The 14,796-nt window shown below is 47.6% G+C and overlaps 1 protein-coding gene across 2 annotated transcripts in view; it reads right to left on the bottom strand.

Annotated features, from left to right (window-relative positions):
• Positions 1–7,861: 7,861 nt before the first annotated feature.
• Slc10a7 (solute carrier family 10 member 7) overlaps positions 7,862–14,796 on the bottom strand; it is a 230,874-nt gene continuing 223,939 nt past the window's right edge. For both annotated transcript variants that reach the window (XM_051169287.1, XM_051169286.1), the window contains 2 exons: positions 10,845–10,990; positions 7,862–8,126 (listed from right to left, as the gene is read on the bottom strand). In XM_051169287.1, coding sequence (XP_051025244.1) covers positions 8,097–8,126; positions 10,845–10,990 — 176 coding nt within the window. In that variant the 3' untranslated portion in view covers positions 7,862–8,096. The remainder of the gene's footprint in view (positions 8,127–10,844; positions 10,991–14,796) is intronic.

Here is a 14,796-nt window from a genome sequence, read left to right as displayed (position 1 = left end):
TTTTATTCAAACAATGGTGTGTGTGGGGGGGGGAGATAGGGGCGGTGCTCCGGGAGCTTTCGCATACTGACCAGTACCCCTGGGTACTGAGCCATCAGATCACATGCCGCCTTCCAACGGTTCTGTTTCCAACTCTGAAACTCCACCATAAAAAAGGGTTCAATCTGTCATTTGAGTCACTGAGTCAGTCCTCGGATCAAGTAAGCCCCCTGTTGCTTACCAGCATTCCAGAGATGCACAAGGGCCCCATTGAAACCAGTCATTTGGAGTAAGATGTGTGGACTGATACAATTTGGTACAAACCAATGAGTGACTCCCCAAGCAGAAGTTGTGTAGCCATGTGTTTGGAAACCCAGGGGTTGGCCACATGCGAGACCCAGTGAAATCTGTGTTTGGCCCATTGTGAGACTCACGGGCCTCTACTGTCTATCTGTAAGGTGGGAGTCATCACACCAGTGTCAAATATGCTAAAAGGAAAATGGGATAACTTATTTGTAGTATCCATGCATTTACCTGCCTGGTACATAGTAGATGATTGACAGCTGTCAGGTGCTCCTTCAGGAGATGCGAACAACTTAAGGAAAGGTATTTTAAGCTTGTGACAGGGAGCCATAGAGGCAGGGAGAGATAAAGGGCAGTGTTGTGAATAGAATCAATAGAAAACGATCTGGGTATGGAAGGTGGATTGGGAAGGTTGTAACAGAAGCTGAAGGTGGTTGCCATGCCAACAGAGGAAGCTGGCATGAGGAGAGCTGAGTACAGGAAGGAAAGAGGTTACTAAGTTTTCATTCGGGGCATGTGGAATTAAAGATGCTTGGAGACATCTGTGCGGTCATGCCCATGATGCAACTGGAAAGAGGAGACCAGAACTGCCGATTCGGCTGTCCTTGCTTGAAGCAGGACACTTGACTTACATTGGCTTAGAAGTTCCCACAGATGGAGTGGAGAGGAAAAATCTATGACCCAAATCCCTGGTGTTGTGATTTGAATAGGAAATGGACCCTCATGGGCTCCTGTGTTTGAATGCATGGCCGTAGGGAGGTGTACTCTTAGGTGTGGTCTTGTTGGAGTGGGGGTTGGAGGAAGTGTGTCACAGGAAGGCGGGCTTTGAGGTCTTACATGCTCAAGCTACACCCAGTGTGGTACAGTTTCCTTTTTGGTGCCTGTATGTTAAGATGGAAAACAACCAGCTCCAGCACCATGCCTGTCTGCACACTGCCTTGCTTCCTGACACAGACTAAACCTCTCAAACTGTAAGCCAGCCCCAGTGAAACATTCCCCTTTGTAAGAGTTGTTGTGGTCATGGTGTCTCTTCACAGCGATGCGACCCTAACTAGATCACCTGTGCAGAAATGGTAACGTTAAAGGGGTCCGTGCTGGAGGAAGACAAGTCGGTGCTGGTGCTGGGGGAAGACAGATCGGTGCTGGTGGAGTGTGACACCCGATGGGCCAGAGAGGACATTCTAGTTGACACTCAAAGAACAGTTTTCTGAGAGGGCAGGGACCAGAGTGACCACTGTGGCAGCTCCAAAGATGGTTGACGGGAACTGATAAGGACAGCTCCTTCTGTAGTCAGACTCAGGGGACGTTTGGGGTAGGTAGGAAAAGGCAAGGCCCACGTGGCTCAGGTGGGCCTGGAGGACCTGCAACCATGTCCTTGTCTGTCTGTGCTCTGAGCATCAAGTGTCTTCATTAGCTGATGGAACAGACTCACACCCCGGTCACACGCTGACTTCTAGAGACATTTAATAGTCTCTACGAGAGACCTCTCCCATAGACAGGGTCTTGTAGCACAGACACTGATACAGGCTATCATGGGCCTGACTGCACACAGACAATTTGGTTTGCACTAGCCCCATCCATTGTTGAAAAATCATCACTGATGCAGTCCACCATGGTGTGGATGGCATGGTGGCAGGAGCATCACACACACACACACACACACACACACACACACACACACACACACACACACGTCTCATGATGCTCATGGCTAGGAAACGGGGGGAGATGAAGGGCCAGCTGTGCTTGGCTTGCTTTCCCCCCTTGCCTCAGTCAGGAACCCTAGTTCATGACATGGCACTACCCACAGTTAGGGTGATGGCTCTACAGCAACTAGCTCATTGGAGAACTCCCTAAGTGTCTATTTAGAGACTTTTGGCCACCCTGCTACTTTTCACTGATTTACTGGATGGTGGCTTCTCTCCCTCCTCCTCCTCTCCCTCCTCCTCCCCTCCTCCTCCTCTCCCTCCTCCTCCCCTCCTCTCCCTCCTCCCCCTCCTCTTCTCCCTCCTCCTCCTCTCCCTCCTCCCCCTCCTCTTCTCCCTCCTCCTCCCCCTCCTCCTCCTCCCCCTCCTCCTCCTCTCCCTCCTCCTCCCCCTTCTCCTCCTCCTCCTCTCCCTCCTCCTCCTCTTCTCCCTCCTCCTCCCCCTCCTCCTCCTTTCCTTCTCTCCCTTTATCTGTCTCTCTTTGCTGAATCAGAACCAGAAACCAGTGTCCCTCATGCCTGTCTCCCTTTCGTGCTCCACCCCCCAGGTCTCCATCTGTATTCACACTGTGCGGCCTCTCCCCCAGCACTTCTCTGCCACCTTTTCCTAGCCAGTTCAAAACTCCTTCCACTTAGTCAGATGGTCCCGTGTGCCTCACTGGCCTGGTCCTGGCTGGCTAGAGGTTTCATGTTTCTTAAGTAAAATGTGTGCTGGACCAACATGCTGTGCATGAAGTGAATCACAGCATCTCCTCAAGAAACAGCAGACGCCCCAATTTGTATCGCACGCTTATTCCTTCCCCTCCGAAGTGTGATCAAAGTAAAACAAAAACTGAGACACCTTCTCCCACATCACTGCTTCTGAAGTGCCAACTGCCAAACTGATGCTAGTTTAGTTAAAATGCTCCCATTTATTAGCACTGTGGCCTTGAGCCAGCCGCTTAGACTGAGTTTCAATTTTCTCATCTGGAAACTGGAGTTAATTTTACCTACCTCATAGCACTGCTGGCAGAGTTAACCAAGATAATGTATATAAAAATGACTTGTCCTTGTGCCGGGCACTGAGGAAGAGCTGCACAAATGTTAGTTGTGACTCTTCAGCCAAACATGTGTCCCCCCCCCCCCCCCCCCCCCCCCGCCATTGGTGTTTTTTTTTTAATTAATTTATTCTTGTTACATCTCAATGGTTATCCCATCCCTTGTATCCTCCCATTCTTCCCTCCCTCCCATTTTCCCCTTACTCTCCTCCCCTATGACTGTGACTGAGGGGGACTTCCTCCCCCTTTATATGCTCACAGGGTATCAAGTCTCTTCTTGGTCAAACATGTGTTTTAATAGGGCAAATGGCGTGCCCACACACGCAACATGTAACATCATGGGATTTCTAAAAGAATTAAAACTGTCATTTTCCCCCCTGACATTTTGTTTTCTCTCCTACTTCACATATATTATTAGCACAAGACAACGCACCATCCTTCTTTCCTTCTTCTCTCTCCTCCTCTCTTTTCAAACAGGGTCTGTTGTTAGCACTGAACATGTGATGTAGCCGAGGATGGCCCTGAACTGTAGCCCTCTCTGTCTCCACCGCCTCAGTGCTGGACCAGCAGGACTACAGGTGTGCACAGTGTGTAGCCTTGCCCTTCATCCACACCCAGAAGCGTCACCTGAAATCTAGCATCTCCCTGCTGTGCATGGCTTGGTGGTCCTTTGTCCTGTCGAGGCTCTGAAAACATTCTTGTGCACAGATTCTTTTGTAGGGAAGACTCAAGAGATTAAAGAACTAGATGGAAAGACAGAGACACTTAACTTTTGATCACTAGATCCACAAATTGCATCCCATTTATGCTTCCACTAACAGGGCAGAAGTGTCCCACCCCAACTCATACCCTTGCTACTCAATGAAAAATTTGAAATTTCAAGCCTTTTGCCAATGACACAGGCTGAAAAAAGTAGCTGATTTAAATGTACATCCCCCTAATTTTTTAAAAAAATTTTAAATTTTGTGTGTGTGTGCACACATGCATGTGCCACAACACATGTGGAGGTCAGAGAATGCACTGTGTGTGTCCCAGAGCATGCATGGGGAGGCCAGAGGACAACCTGCAGGAGTCAGGTCTCCTTTTCTATGATGTGGGTTGAACTATGTCTCTCATCTATTTTTGCTTTGTCTACTATGGATCATCCAATTATAGTCATGTCTGTCTTTTGTTTTCTGGTGCATTTGGACGAAACACACACACCTTCCTCTTGTGCCTTGTCGGGGTACATTCTGTCCTGCATATATGGAACCTCACGCTGACTCACTTACTCCATTGCCCAGATCAGGAATGAGAGAACCAGTCTGAACAGGAGAAAATGGAAAGTCTGGAGCTTCTGTCAGCTTATGTCGCAGTGAAGGGGAGACGGGGCTTTAGAGCATCTCCCTGGTTACAAGGAGGCTCCAAGGCACACACAGGAAGTCAGAGAAGCCACGTGAGACATTGGTGGACCTGAGGATTAGTGTGTGGAGTCGGGGAGGGTGGTCAGTGGGAATCCAAGAGACACAGAGGTGGGGGCAGGGGCCCGGATAACTACCACTTAGCTTTACGTTTGCGTATCTCCAAATATCATCCAGTGTGTTCAGAATTCTATATAAAACGAGCAAGTAAAAAATAAATAAATAAATAAATAAATAAAAGAAGGAAAGAAAAAAGAAAAAACAAAACAAAAACAAAAACGAAGAAAAACAAAGAAATACAGCAGCTGGGCACTTCAGTCAGGCACAATCATCGGGTGACTACACCCTGGCTTGACGAGATCCACGCTGGTACCAACTAGTCCTCATGGTGGTAGCTTGCACCAGGTAAACATTGTTCCTTAAAGTTGGGTCAGCAGAGAAGGCCTCTGGGGTACTATAAGAATTTTTACTTATTTGAGCAAACTGCTCTATACTGTAAGATTTGTGAACGAATATAAAGTTTTAGGAGACCTTTGGTTTATCATCTACATACAAGTTGAAGATGTCAATGATGCTGGCACTGTTTATCTAGGCTTTTCAGCACGTGTGTGAAGTTCTCACTGTATCCCACCAGCATGGCCTCTGCAGCTGGATGTTACTGAGGGTATTCCCCGCCACCCCCCCCCCCCCCCACCGCCCCCATTCTCGGCTGCTACCCTGAGCCTGGAGCTGGAGAACGACAGATGTGTGTGCCACATGGGAGGAGACAAATGTCAGCCGATGGTTGGAATAGTGCAGGCTTCTGATGAGGCCAGCATTCACTGGGAAATCAGAGAAGCCTCCTGGAAGAGGTGACATTTCCACCAGGCCTCCAAAGAGAGGATATTCTAGGCCAGACAAAACACAACCACACAACAAGCTGGCACTCTCCAGCATAACTTGCTCATTAAAGATGCTCTGGGCTTGGGAAAGGCTGGAGCATCAGCTTTCCCACTAGTCAAAACTACAAGGGGAGGGGTAAGCGCTGCCTGTAGCGCCTAAGTCTTGTCACTCTGTTGCAAGTGTTTCCTTTGTTCCTTAACTCTGATGCAAAGATAATGTATTGAAGAAGGGTTTTTGTGGAAGGGTTTTTGTGGATATGGGTACCCGGGAAGACTACAACACATCTGTCTGTTTCCACGTTTTGTGCTGCACCGAACTGAAGTGAATCTAAGAAATCCTTGGAAAGCAGTGAGTGCATCAGAAATAAGGTGAAAAGGAGCCACGAAGCTTCCAGTGATTACTCAAATATTTTTTGTTTAATCATAGAATTATCTTTTATTTTCCATTCATTATAAATAACCCACTTCACTACCTAGACATCTCTTTGAAAAAATTTGGTATTTAGCATAAACACTGAGCGTCAACCAGAGGTGTGTCAGTTTAAACAGAATAGAGAAGAATTAAAAAACAAACAAACAAACCACAATCTTAAAATTTGGAGCATGTGTAAAGACTGCATTACCATTCCTTAAAATTTCAGCCATTAAAAAAACAAGCAAATTCTAGGTGGAAAATGAGTAAAAACATAAATATGATCCAATGTATTTCTTTTATAAATATATTTGGACAAACAAATGTATAAATCAGAGATTGACAGACAGTGTGTAAACATAGCAAACTGTTTTAAGCTGGCAATTAAATCCTAATGAGCATGAATTAAAATAAATTTTGATTTTATTTTTTGCTCACCATGAAAAATGTGCTATCGCATCTGTGTAAAACAAGAAGCCACAGACATGTCACAAAAGCCACCGAAACTCATGATCTAAGTCAGACTATCTGAAAACAAAACACGGTTTTAAAGCAAAAGACAAAATGTTATTATCATAGCGTTTTCAGTTGAATTTTATCCCAGTCACACCTTCTGCAGGTGTTACACAGAGGTAGATGAGGTGGGGAGACCAATAGACAAACGACGGTGACAATTCTGATAGCAGCGCTGGCTGGCACACCATCTCGGCTTCCTCTACAGCCCCAGGAAGTGCGTAGGGACGAGACTTGAAAATCTTTCTCCTCCACGTAAGCATCACGCTTAACCAAACGGACTCACCGCACCCTTCTCCCCAGAAGTGTGCCCCACGGCTTGGTGAACTCGGATCTTTGCAAGGCCTGGCACCAGTGTTAGGGCTTCAGCGAGTGCTGTGAGGTCGTGAGGCACTGGCTAACACCATAATGCTGGTGCTAACCTTAGTATAGACGACCGGCACTGACAAGCCAGGGAACTCTGAAGGAATGAGTTGCATTGTGTGACTACAACCACTGCTACCAACAACAAAGGCAGCTGCTGAGGAGACGGCAGGGCCTTGGTGAGACCTAAGATGACAATTAGGACCATTAAGTCAATGAAGGACAGCATTAAGGAAACACAGGAAAGGTGTTCCCACCATTTAGTATATTGCTTTATTTTCTACTTGGGTCTAGAAAAAGAGTTGGTTAAGCTCTTGTGGCCACTGAAGGCAGCATCGCATACTCCTGAGGGCTGATGCCCAACTCCAGGACTGGCTGTGTCTGGCAGCTTGGTGGACGGGTGGTCCTGGTCTTCTGTACCAGCCTTCTTTCCACCTGACTAGGCAGTGTGGACATGTAACATTCGCTCACGCCCATGACCTGATATTGTCTGACCCTTAAGGCAAGATGATTGTTTCTTAAGAGATGTGGTGAACATTTGTCAAGTGAGTGAAAGACGTTCTCACGCTTAAGTTGTCTCAAATGTCTTAAGTGTGCTTAATCACGAGGGTGTAACAGGCTGCGTCTTGCCACTAGGAGCAATTCGGAACTGTGTAACAGGAAAAGCGCTTGGTCCCATCTGTGGAATGTGTACACAACCCACTGTTAATGGTGACTAGTCTCCAACTGACTATGATGGTTCTGAGTGTTGCGCTGGGCTGCTGTGGGTGTGCAAGTGAAATGAGAAACAAGGAATTATGGAAGAAAGAGGAAAAACATACTGAGATGTGATTGAAACTCTTCCAAACCACAGTCTGTGTTTACCTCAATCCTCATATCAAAACCTTGCTTGAAGCAGCTTTTAATGTATTTAAGCTTTCCCCCCACACTCTTCTGATGGGACGGAGGAATTTCTGGGGTGTGCAGGGGCTAATTGAAAGGTTGCCTAGAGAAGATGATGTCAAGAAATGCGGTCCCTTGTGCTTCTTAGCATCTCGTCAATCTATGACCCCTGCTGAGCTGACAAGGAACAGGCATGTCACACACGAATCAAAGTGTGTGAACGAGACTTTGGAATCCTTCACTGTCACTAGCAGGATGGTTAGTGGATGGCGTGACCTCATTTCACATGTTACGGTAACTGTTAGAGTTGTTGTGCACACAAGGCAGCACAAAGAAAACGTGTTAGCTTTTTGCACCTTACTGAAACTTTTTTTTCTGGATGGGGGGAAAAAAAAAGTTCAAAATACTGCACCACCCTGGAAGTAGCCAACGGAGTACGATTTGGAAATAACGCTCTTGTCAAGAACATTTTAAGGCACTTTAAACAGGTATATCATTTTTTTTTTTCTGTAAAAAAATAAAATAGGCATCAAAGCAACATTCACAAGGACAAGTCCTCAGAGTCCCCTGTATGTACAAGCCTGTACATATATACACAGCGTCAGGAAGGCGCTTCCTGAGTCACACTGTTGGTCTTGTCAACTTCACTCCCTGCAAGAAATGAAAAATGGTTCAGAGTTGGACAGTGTCCAAAACAAGGTAAAATATCAACTCATATCACACAACATATGCTGCTGAAGGAAGAGAGGCTGCTGAGAGATACTAGTTTCATCTGGAATGTCCCCTGTAGGTTCCCAGAATAGTACTATTGGAAGATGGTAGATAGCCTTTAAGAGGTGGGGCCTAGTGGGAGATATTCAGGTCACTGGGGGGTGTGCCCTCAAAGGGGACTATAGGACCTCAGCTAGGACCTTGGTCCTCTACAGCCTGACCCAGCAGTTAAAGGGAGGGTTTCCTGGTAAACACTCCCACCATGACCTGCTGCCTCTCACAGGCCCCCAAACAGCAGAGCCACTGATTATGGCTCCAAAACAAGAAGTCTTGGGCACGTATGACAGTGACAGAAAGAGGACTGGCACGCACTCAGCCGTATGATATAACCAGTCCTACCCCCAGAAACAGACTTCGCTGTGAGCTCCCTGGCCAGCTGGCTGCCATCCCCCTGTGCCTGGCCTTGCTATCTGTCTACTTCTGCTCCGCACTACGTGAATATTTTGGGGGTTCATTAGTATTGTTTGCAAAAACAAAGGTAGTGATGATACCCCCAAAGGTCCAGTCTTAGTATTTAGTGTACTAGGTAAATATTCCAGGCCTTTGGGTTATTCTAAGTGAGCCAGTGCTAACTGGAAAATAAACAGCGTAGTCCAATTAAGTGTCAAAAATTGGAGACATTTAGATGAAAAGCCCATTCCAATTAATTTGTTGTTTTCTGCGAGTGAATACTGTTGGAAATAGTACTTGGATTTTCAAAGAACTTCCTGTGTTTTCTTTTGTAGGACTGGGTATAGAATCTAGGGCCTCAGGGATGTTACATAAACACGCACTAAGCCACACCCCAGACCGTCTCAAAGTCCATTATGACACAGGTCTCACTCAGTTGCCCAGGCTGGCCTTAGACTTATTTTGAGGCTCAGAATGGTCTCCAACTTGCTATCCTCTGCCTTAGTCCCCTGAGCAGTGGCTAGGATTACAGCTCTGTTCAATACGGCCCAGGTAATCGGGTTTTGCTGTGTTGTTGCTGTTTCTATTCATACGATACATTCTGAAGAGGCAACATACATACACACTAGTCAAGGAAAGACACACTATGAAAAGGAGAGAAGTGAAGAAGATAGCGACCCGGTCTTCCGCCGGCTGAGTGCAAGGCCCTGTGGCTGAGCCGGTGCTGGACACGGGGGCCGTTAGGTCACTGAATTAGTGATTGACATGAGATGGGCTAAACTTCTCAGGTAGGACCTCAGGGGCTTGCTGTGAGTTATCCAAGAGCCATACTCTATTTTCTGTCTGTGTTATAGAGACATACGGCCACACAGACAGGGGGTCCTGGTCCTAAATCTAGCACCAAACTCCCGAGAGGACTCCCCCATCCTGTGTCCTGACCTGTAAAATGGACATAGCAAGCTGTGGTGAAGCAAGGCTGCAGCTAAGCTGTGAGGTCAGGCAGGGTGCCTCAACACCCACTGCTGGCCAAGGCAGAGAACGGGCCCTGCCTTGCACACACAGCCCAGGGCAGCGCATCCTGCCATTCAGGACACTAGGGACACGGCCCAGGTTGCTCCGCCACTGGACGCCTCCTCTTTTCAAATACCTGCTATTAGCAGTCACTGCCCTGTGGCCACACAAAAGTCACTCTTAGCAGGGCCAAGCCACTAGAAGGAGAACGTCCCATTGTGATGCCATTTTCTGTGCATCGTCTAAATTTGTTTGACCCATTGATTCAAGTACTTTGGCTAATACTTTAGGAAACTAAATCTAAAGGACCTGCCTACTATCTAATAATATTCTGTGCTACATATGGTGGAATTAATACTGTGAGGGAGCTTCTGCTAGTCAATTTTTACATTTTAATTCCTAAACACAGTTTTACCATATTGAGAACTAAACGTGAGAACGCCGTTCTGGCTGGGCCCACGTTCAGCAATATTCAGAGAAGCATAGATAAAAGACTGGGGTCCACAGAAGGAATGCACAAGAAGCAGTAAATCATATTTTAAACATCTAAGTCTCTTTAATATGAGAATGTTGAAGTGTATTTGAAAACTTCAGTACAAGTATAACTCTCTTTTATAAAAAGACATCCAACCCATTCTTCCTGGGCAAACTGAATAGACCAATGTATACTGCAATTACACATTTATTTACATGTGTGGGTATGTGTGTGCACACATATGTGTCCTTGTGTGCAGGTGTTTTCTTCAATTGCTCACTACTTTATTTTTTATTTATTGGTTTTTAAAGACAAGAGTTCCTCTGTGTAGCCTTGGCTGTCCTGGAACTTGCTTTGTAGACCAGGCTGGCCTTGAACTCAGAGATTTACCTGCCTCTGCCTCCTCAGTGGTGGGATTAAAGGCTGCACCATCACTGCCTGGCTACTTGCTACTTTATTATTTGTGACAAGGTCTCTCCTTTGTCTGAGTGGCTGGGTCCCCAGGGCTATTGTAGAGAGCACTGGCATGCTCAGCCTTTTCTGTAGATGCTGTTGTTTTGACTAGGTCCTCATGCTTGACTCAGCCCCTGTTAGTATATATATTTCATTAATAAAACACATACAATGATATACTGGGAAAAAAGTCAGTATATGAATCATTGAATCCAGAAAGAGCATTTCAGTCTGATCTGGATCCAAGTCAGGTCTTTCTAGAGTCTTACCTTCTGCCTCGACACCATCCAAGACTTTATCGTTGGCACTAGCACACTCCCCAGAAGGATCTGGGCTGGGTGGTAGATGAGCAAGGGTACCGATATCAACGAGAGATGCTCGTGGCCTGCAAACACTATCTTCAGCATCGGAACTCCTGTTCAACAAAGAAGACAGAAAATGTAGAGGCAAATTCAGGCATCAAGTGGGCTGTTAAGTCTATTTTCCAGTGTGTATTCGCAGACCTGCACTGGGAAGCTCTCAGATAATGCCCACAGCTCTATCTTCCTCTTCTGACCTAAAGCTCTGAGTTCTAGCTGGAACAGATGAAAGGGAAGGTGGCCTGTGTGCTGTGATGCCGGGACCTCTCAAAATGGCAGCTCCTTCATCAGGAGGAAGAAGGCTGAAACGCAGTTGCTCTAAGAGGGCTGGGCAGGACTAAGAAGAGTTAATGGTAGATCTCTCTTGCTCAGTGGGCTAAGTATGCTGGTCGTTAGGGCCCCCAAGGATACAGGAAGACGGCAGTGATGGGAAGAGACGCAGGGTGGGAGGATGTCCTGAGACGGAATCCAGGACCTTACAACTTCTAAGCATGTGCTCCAACCACGAACCCCGAATGTTACTCTCACGGCCAAGGAGCCCAATGTGCTTTCCAGTCATGAAACAATTTCGTGTGTAACAGGTAAAGAGCAACACTTGTGTCAAATGAAGGCCTCAAAGGGACCAAAATAAACAAATACTGCAGGATGAGTCCACCGTTCTATTCTGGAAGAGTAGGGTGTGCCCATTTCTAGGCAAGTAGCACAGTGTACACTCTTGGTTTCTTTAGCTAGCAAAATCCAGACACCAGAGGCTTACGTGTTACTACTCATGGTTTTACTGTGGCTGCTGCTGTGCACACACGTCAGCTTTCACAACCAAGCACTTTAAGCATTCAGCCTTCTTCTCGTTTTTCTGAAATGGTCTCTGAAAAGGGCCCAAGCTCCTAAACATTCAATAGTGGCACACAAATAACTTTTTTTATTCACAACACATCAGGGAAAGCTTGGCTTCTTCAATTACTCTTAGCCTTCTAATCAATTCCAAGACTTGATGCAAAAGTGTATTTCATGGCTGCTCTCCTCTTCACAGCTGCACAAAGCACTGACGTAAAATGACAACCCTCAGCCCGCCCACACGGGAGCCTCTCTCAGGACTGCCACAGCGCATGGGCGGACATTTTCTGTCTCCTATTCCCATGTTCACTCTAAGACCCAGAAAATATAACAACAAGCCAAAGAACAAAGGAAAACAAAATATAATAGCCTTCGTATAGCCTATTAAAAATAGCCTTTTATAATAGCCTTAAAAAATCTGTTTTGGCAAGTATGTATAGCTTTGGAAAATTTAGGGAGGAAACACTATGATGCAGGCATGACTCCCCTGTCTAGACAAGTTCTCCATCTGTGGTCCACACGATGCCGCTCAGAACCAGGAGGATAAGGAAGTTTCCTGAGCTCTGCTGCCCCCGAGGGATTTCCAAGGATGCACCAGCGGGATGAGACCCAGACAGGAGGAACACTGAGGGGGAGTACGAGCGAGCCCGATCAGGCTTTCTGACTAAAATTTAAGAACTGCCATTGTTCAGCTAAATCATCCACGCCACCTTTCGGTGGACAGAGTGGAAAGAAAGGCACACAGTGGCTTCATTCCAAGGGCACTCACTGCCCTTGGTGGTGTCATTCAGGAGGCTGTGTGCACTTACTCTCTGTATAGTCTGGCTTCTGCAGCGCAGTCCCCTGGACAGTAGCTTCTCCAGGACAGCAGACCTTGAACTCCCTTGACCCCCAACACCACCACGGTGCTGGGGTTTCACATGGATGAAAAGCCGCACCAGCAGGGCGGAGGTGTGACCTTCTAGAAGCTTCTAGTGTGCTGGTGGCCTTGCTGTGCTTTGAACTGAAGGTCCGAAGCTTCTTCTGTCCTGCAAGCCCCCTCAGAGCAGCCCTCTCATCTTCAAACACCCTTCTGTTCACAGGGACGCAGTGAACTGAAGTCCTCTTGGCTGGCTGTGCCCTCGATGGTCTTGTGAAGATGGAAGGCCAGGGAAGCTTGCTGTCCCACTGCTCCGCTTCAGCCAGCACTGACATCTTCCATCTTCGTGGGGCACTGGCAGTCAGCTGCTGGCTCCTACTGGGAGCTCGCTGTGCTCCTTGCTGTGCTCCTCAGATCTCAGTAGAAGCCTGGGCCCCGTTACCCACCTCCTCTCCAAGCATCTAGGTTCTAAGTACCCTAAAGTCCCGTGGTCTTGGCTTCGGCCACGCCCTCCACTACAACCCCCGTGTTTCCTCAGGGCTCTTGTTCCTCCCGTTTACTGGAAGCGCAGATCTATTTTCCTGACAGACCCTGGTGGCCTGCTTCTTACTGTGCCTTGCATGACAGTCATTTGCCTTGCTTGAATGAGAAAGAATCCAAGATGACTTGCAGCTGTGCAGACATTTGTCACATTAAATAGGACCTTCTCCCCACCAGTTTATGTGCCTACAGCACTTTCTGCGTAGTTATTAATCACATTTCCCATCTTTGACCTCCCGAGTGGCTAACATTAAAAACGGGGCTAGAAGCCGGGTGTGGTGGTGCATGCCTTTAATCCCAGCACTCGGGAGGCAGAGGCAGGTGGATTGCTGTGAGTTCAAGGCCAGCCTGGTCCACAAAGTGAGTCCGGGACAGTCAAAGCTATACATAGAAACTGTCTCGAAAAACCACTACCACCCCCCGCCCCCCGAAAAGACCAAGGCTGGAAATTACATATCAGAGGTAAGAAGCCTGGTGTCCAGCGATGAGGCCCAAGTACCTCAGTGTGTCCTCTGGGTGTCACAGCCACCTCAGTGACAGGCATGGCACTCTGACAATGAAAGTCACCCTGTTTAATTGGATCTTAAAGTCTATCTAACTTTTCTGTCTTTGAAACATCTACTTTCTTTTTCTATTTTTAGAGTTCCTCGAAACCTGTTTATTTCAATGTTGCTTTGTTTCAGCCTTCCCAAGTCCCAGCTAAGCGTGAATGCAGTGGGCTTGCACATCCTCCAAGGTCTGGATGGAAAGAGAAAGGTGGGAGAGGCAGAGAGACAGCACATTCCCCAGTCCCCAGGTCCTGTGCTGTGACACTATTCTCTGGCAACCGAAAGTTTACTGCCTCTGGCCTGCGGTGCCTCTGCCAGGTGTCCACGGAGGTATGGACAATAGCTAGAAGCCATGGATAAGCTACAGGGTCCTCCAGAAGCCACCATACCTGATTTCTGCCACTTGGCAATGGATCTGTCATGTCGGAGCAGGAAATCATCTTTTATATTCCTGCAGCTTGTAGATAGAGACATGTCCTTGGCCTCTTCTCTCACAGAGGTAACAGCCCGGTGTTAAGGCTTGTATCCTGGAAGGCTGAGCTACTGAAGTTTGGCCTCTTGGGACCTGCGGAACCTTTAGGCAGTGAAGCCTCACGGGAGGAATGTAGGCCACCTGGGCTGTGTCCTTGAAGGGCCGCTGGGCCCCAGCTTCTCCTCTCTCCTTTTGTTTCCTGGCCAGCATGAGGTGGAGGAGCTGTTCTGTGCCTCCTCCATACACTCAAAGCTGACATTCTGCCAGAGGCCCAAGGAGACAGAGCTGAGTGCCCGGACTAAAAACCCTGGGAACCACGGGCCCAAATAAACCTTTCCTATTTCAAGGGCCGATCCATCCAGGCACCGTGTCGGCATGTCAGCCATTTCCTACTGACAGCAGGCTGAGCATTCTTAGTGAGGACACACAGGAGCCCTCTCTCCTGCCCTTCCTCCCCTAGACCTCCCCTTTCCCACCCTGTAGCCTCCCTGGGTGACACAGGACACAATCCTATCCCTGTTGGCACCGAAATCGGCCTCGCCCCCCACGCCCCCCAGGCCTTTGCTCAGCATCCTTTGTCTAGGTCCTGGTCAGTTCTTGGTACCACTT

The sequence above is a fragment of the Acomys russatus genome, chromosome 26 (genome assembly GCF_903995435.1).
Source record: "Acomys russatus chromosome 26, mAcoRus1.1, whole genome shotgun sequence".
Taxonomy (NCBI): Eukaryota; Metazoa; Chordata; class Mammalia; order Rodentia; family Muridae; genus Acomys; species Acomys russatus.
This window is presented reverse-complemented; position numbering and strand designations above follow the sequence as displayed.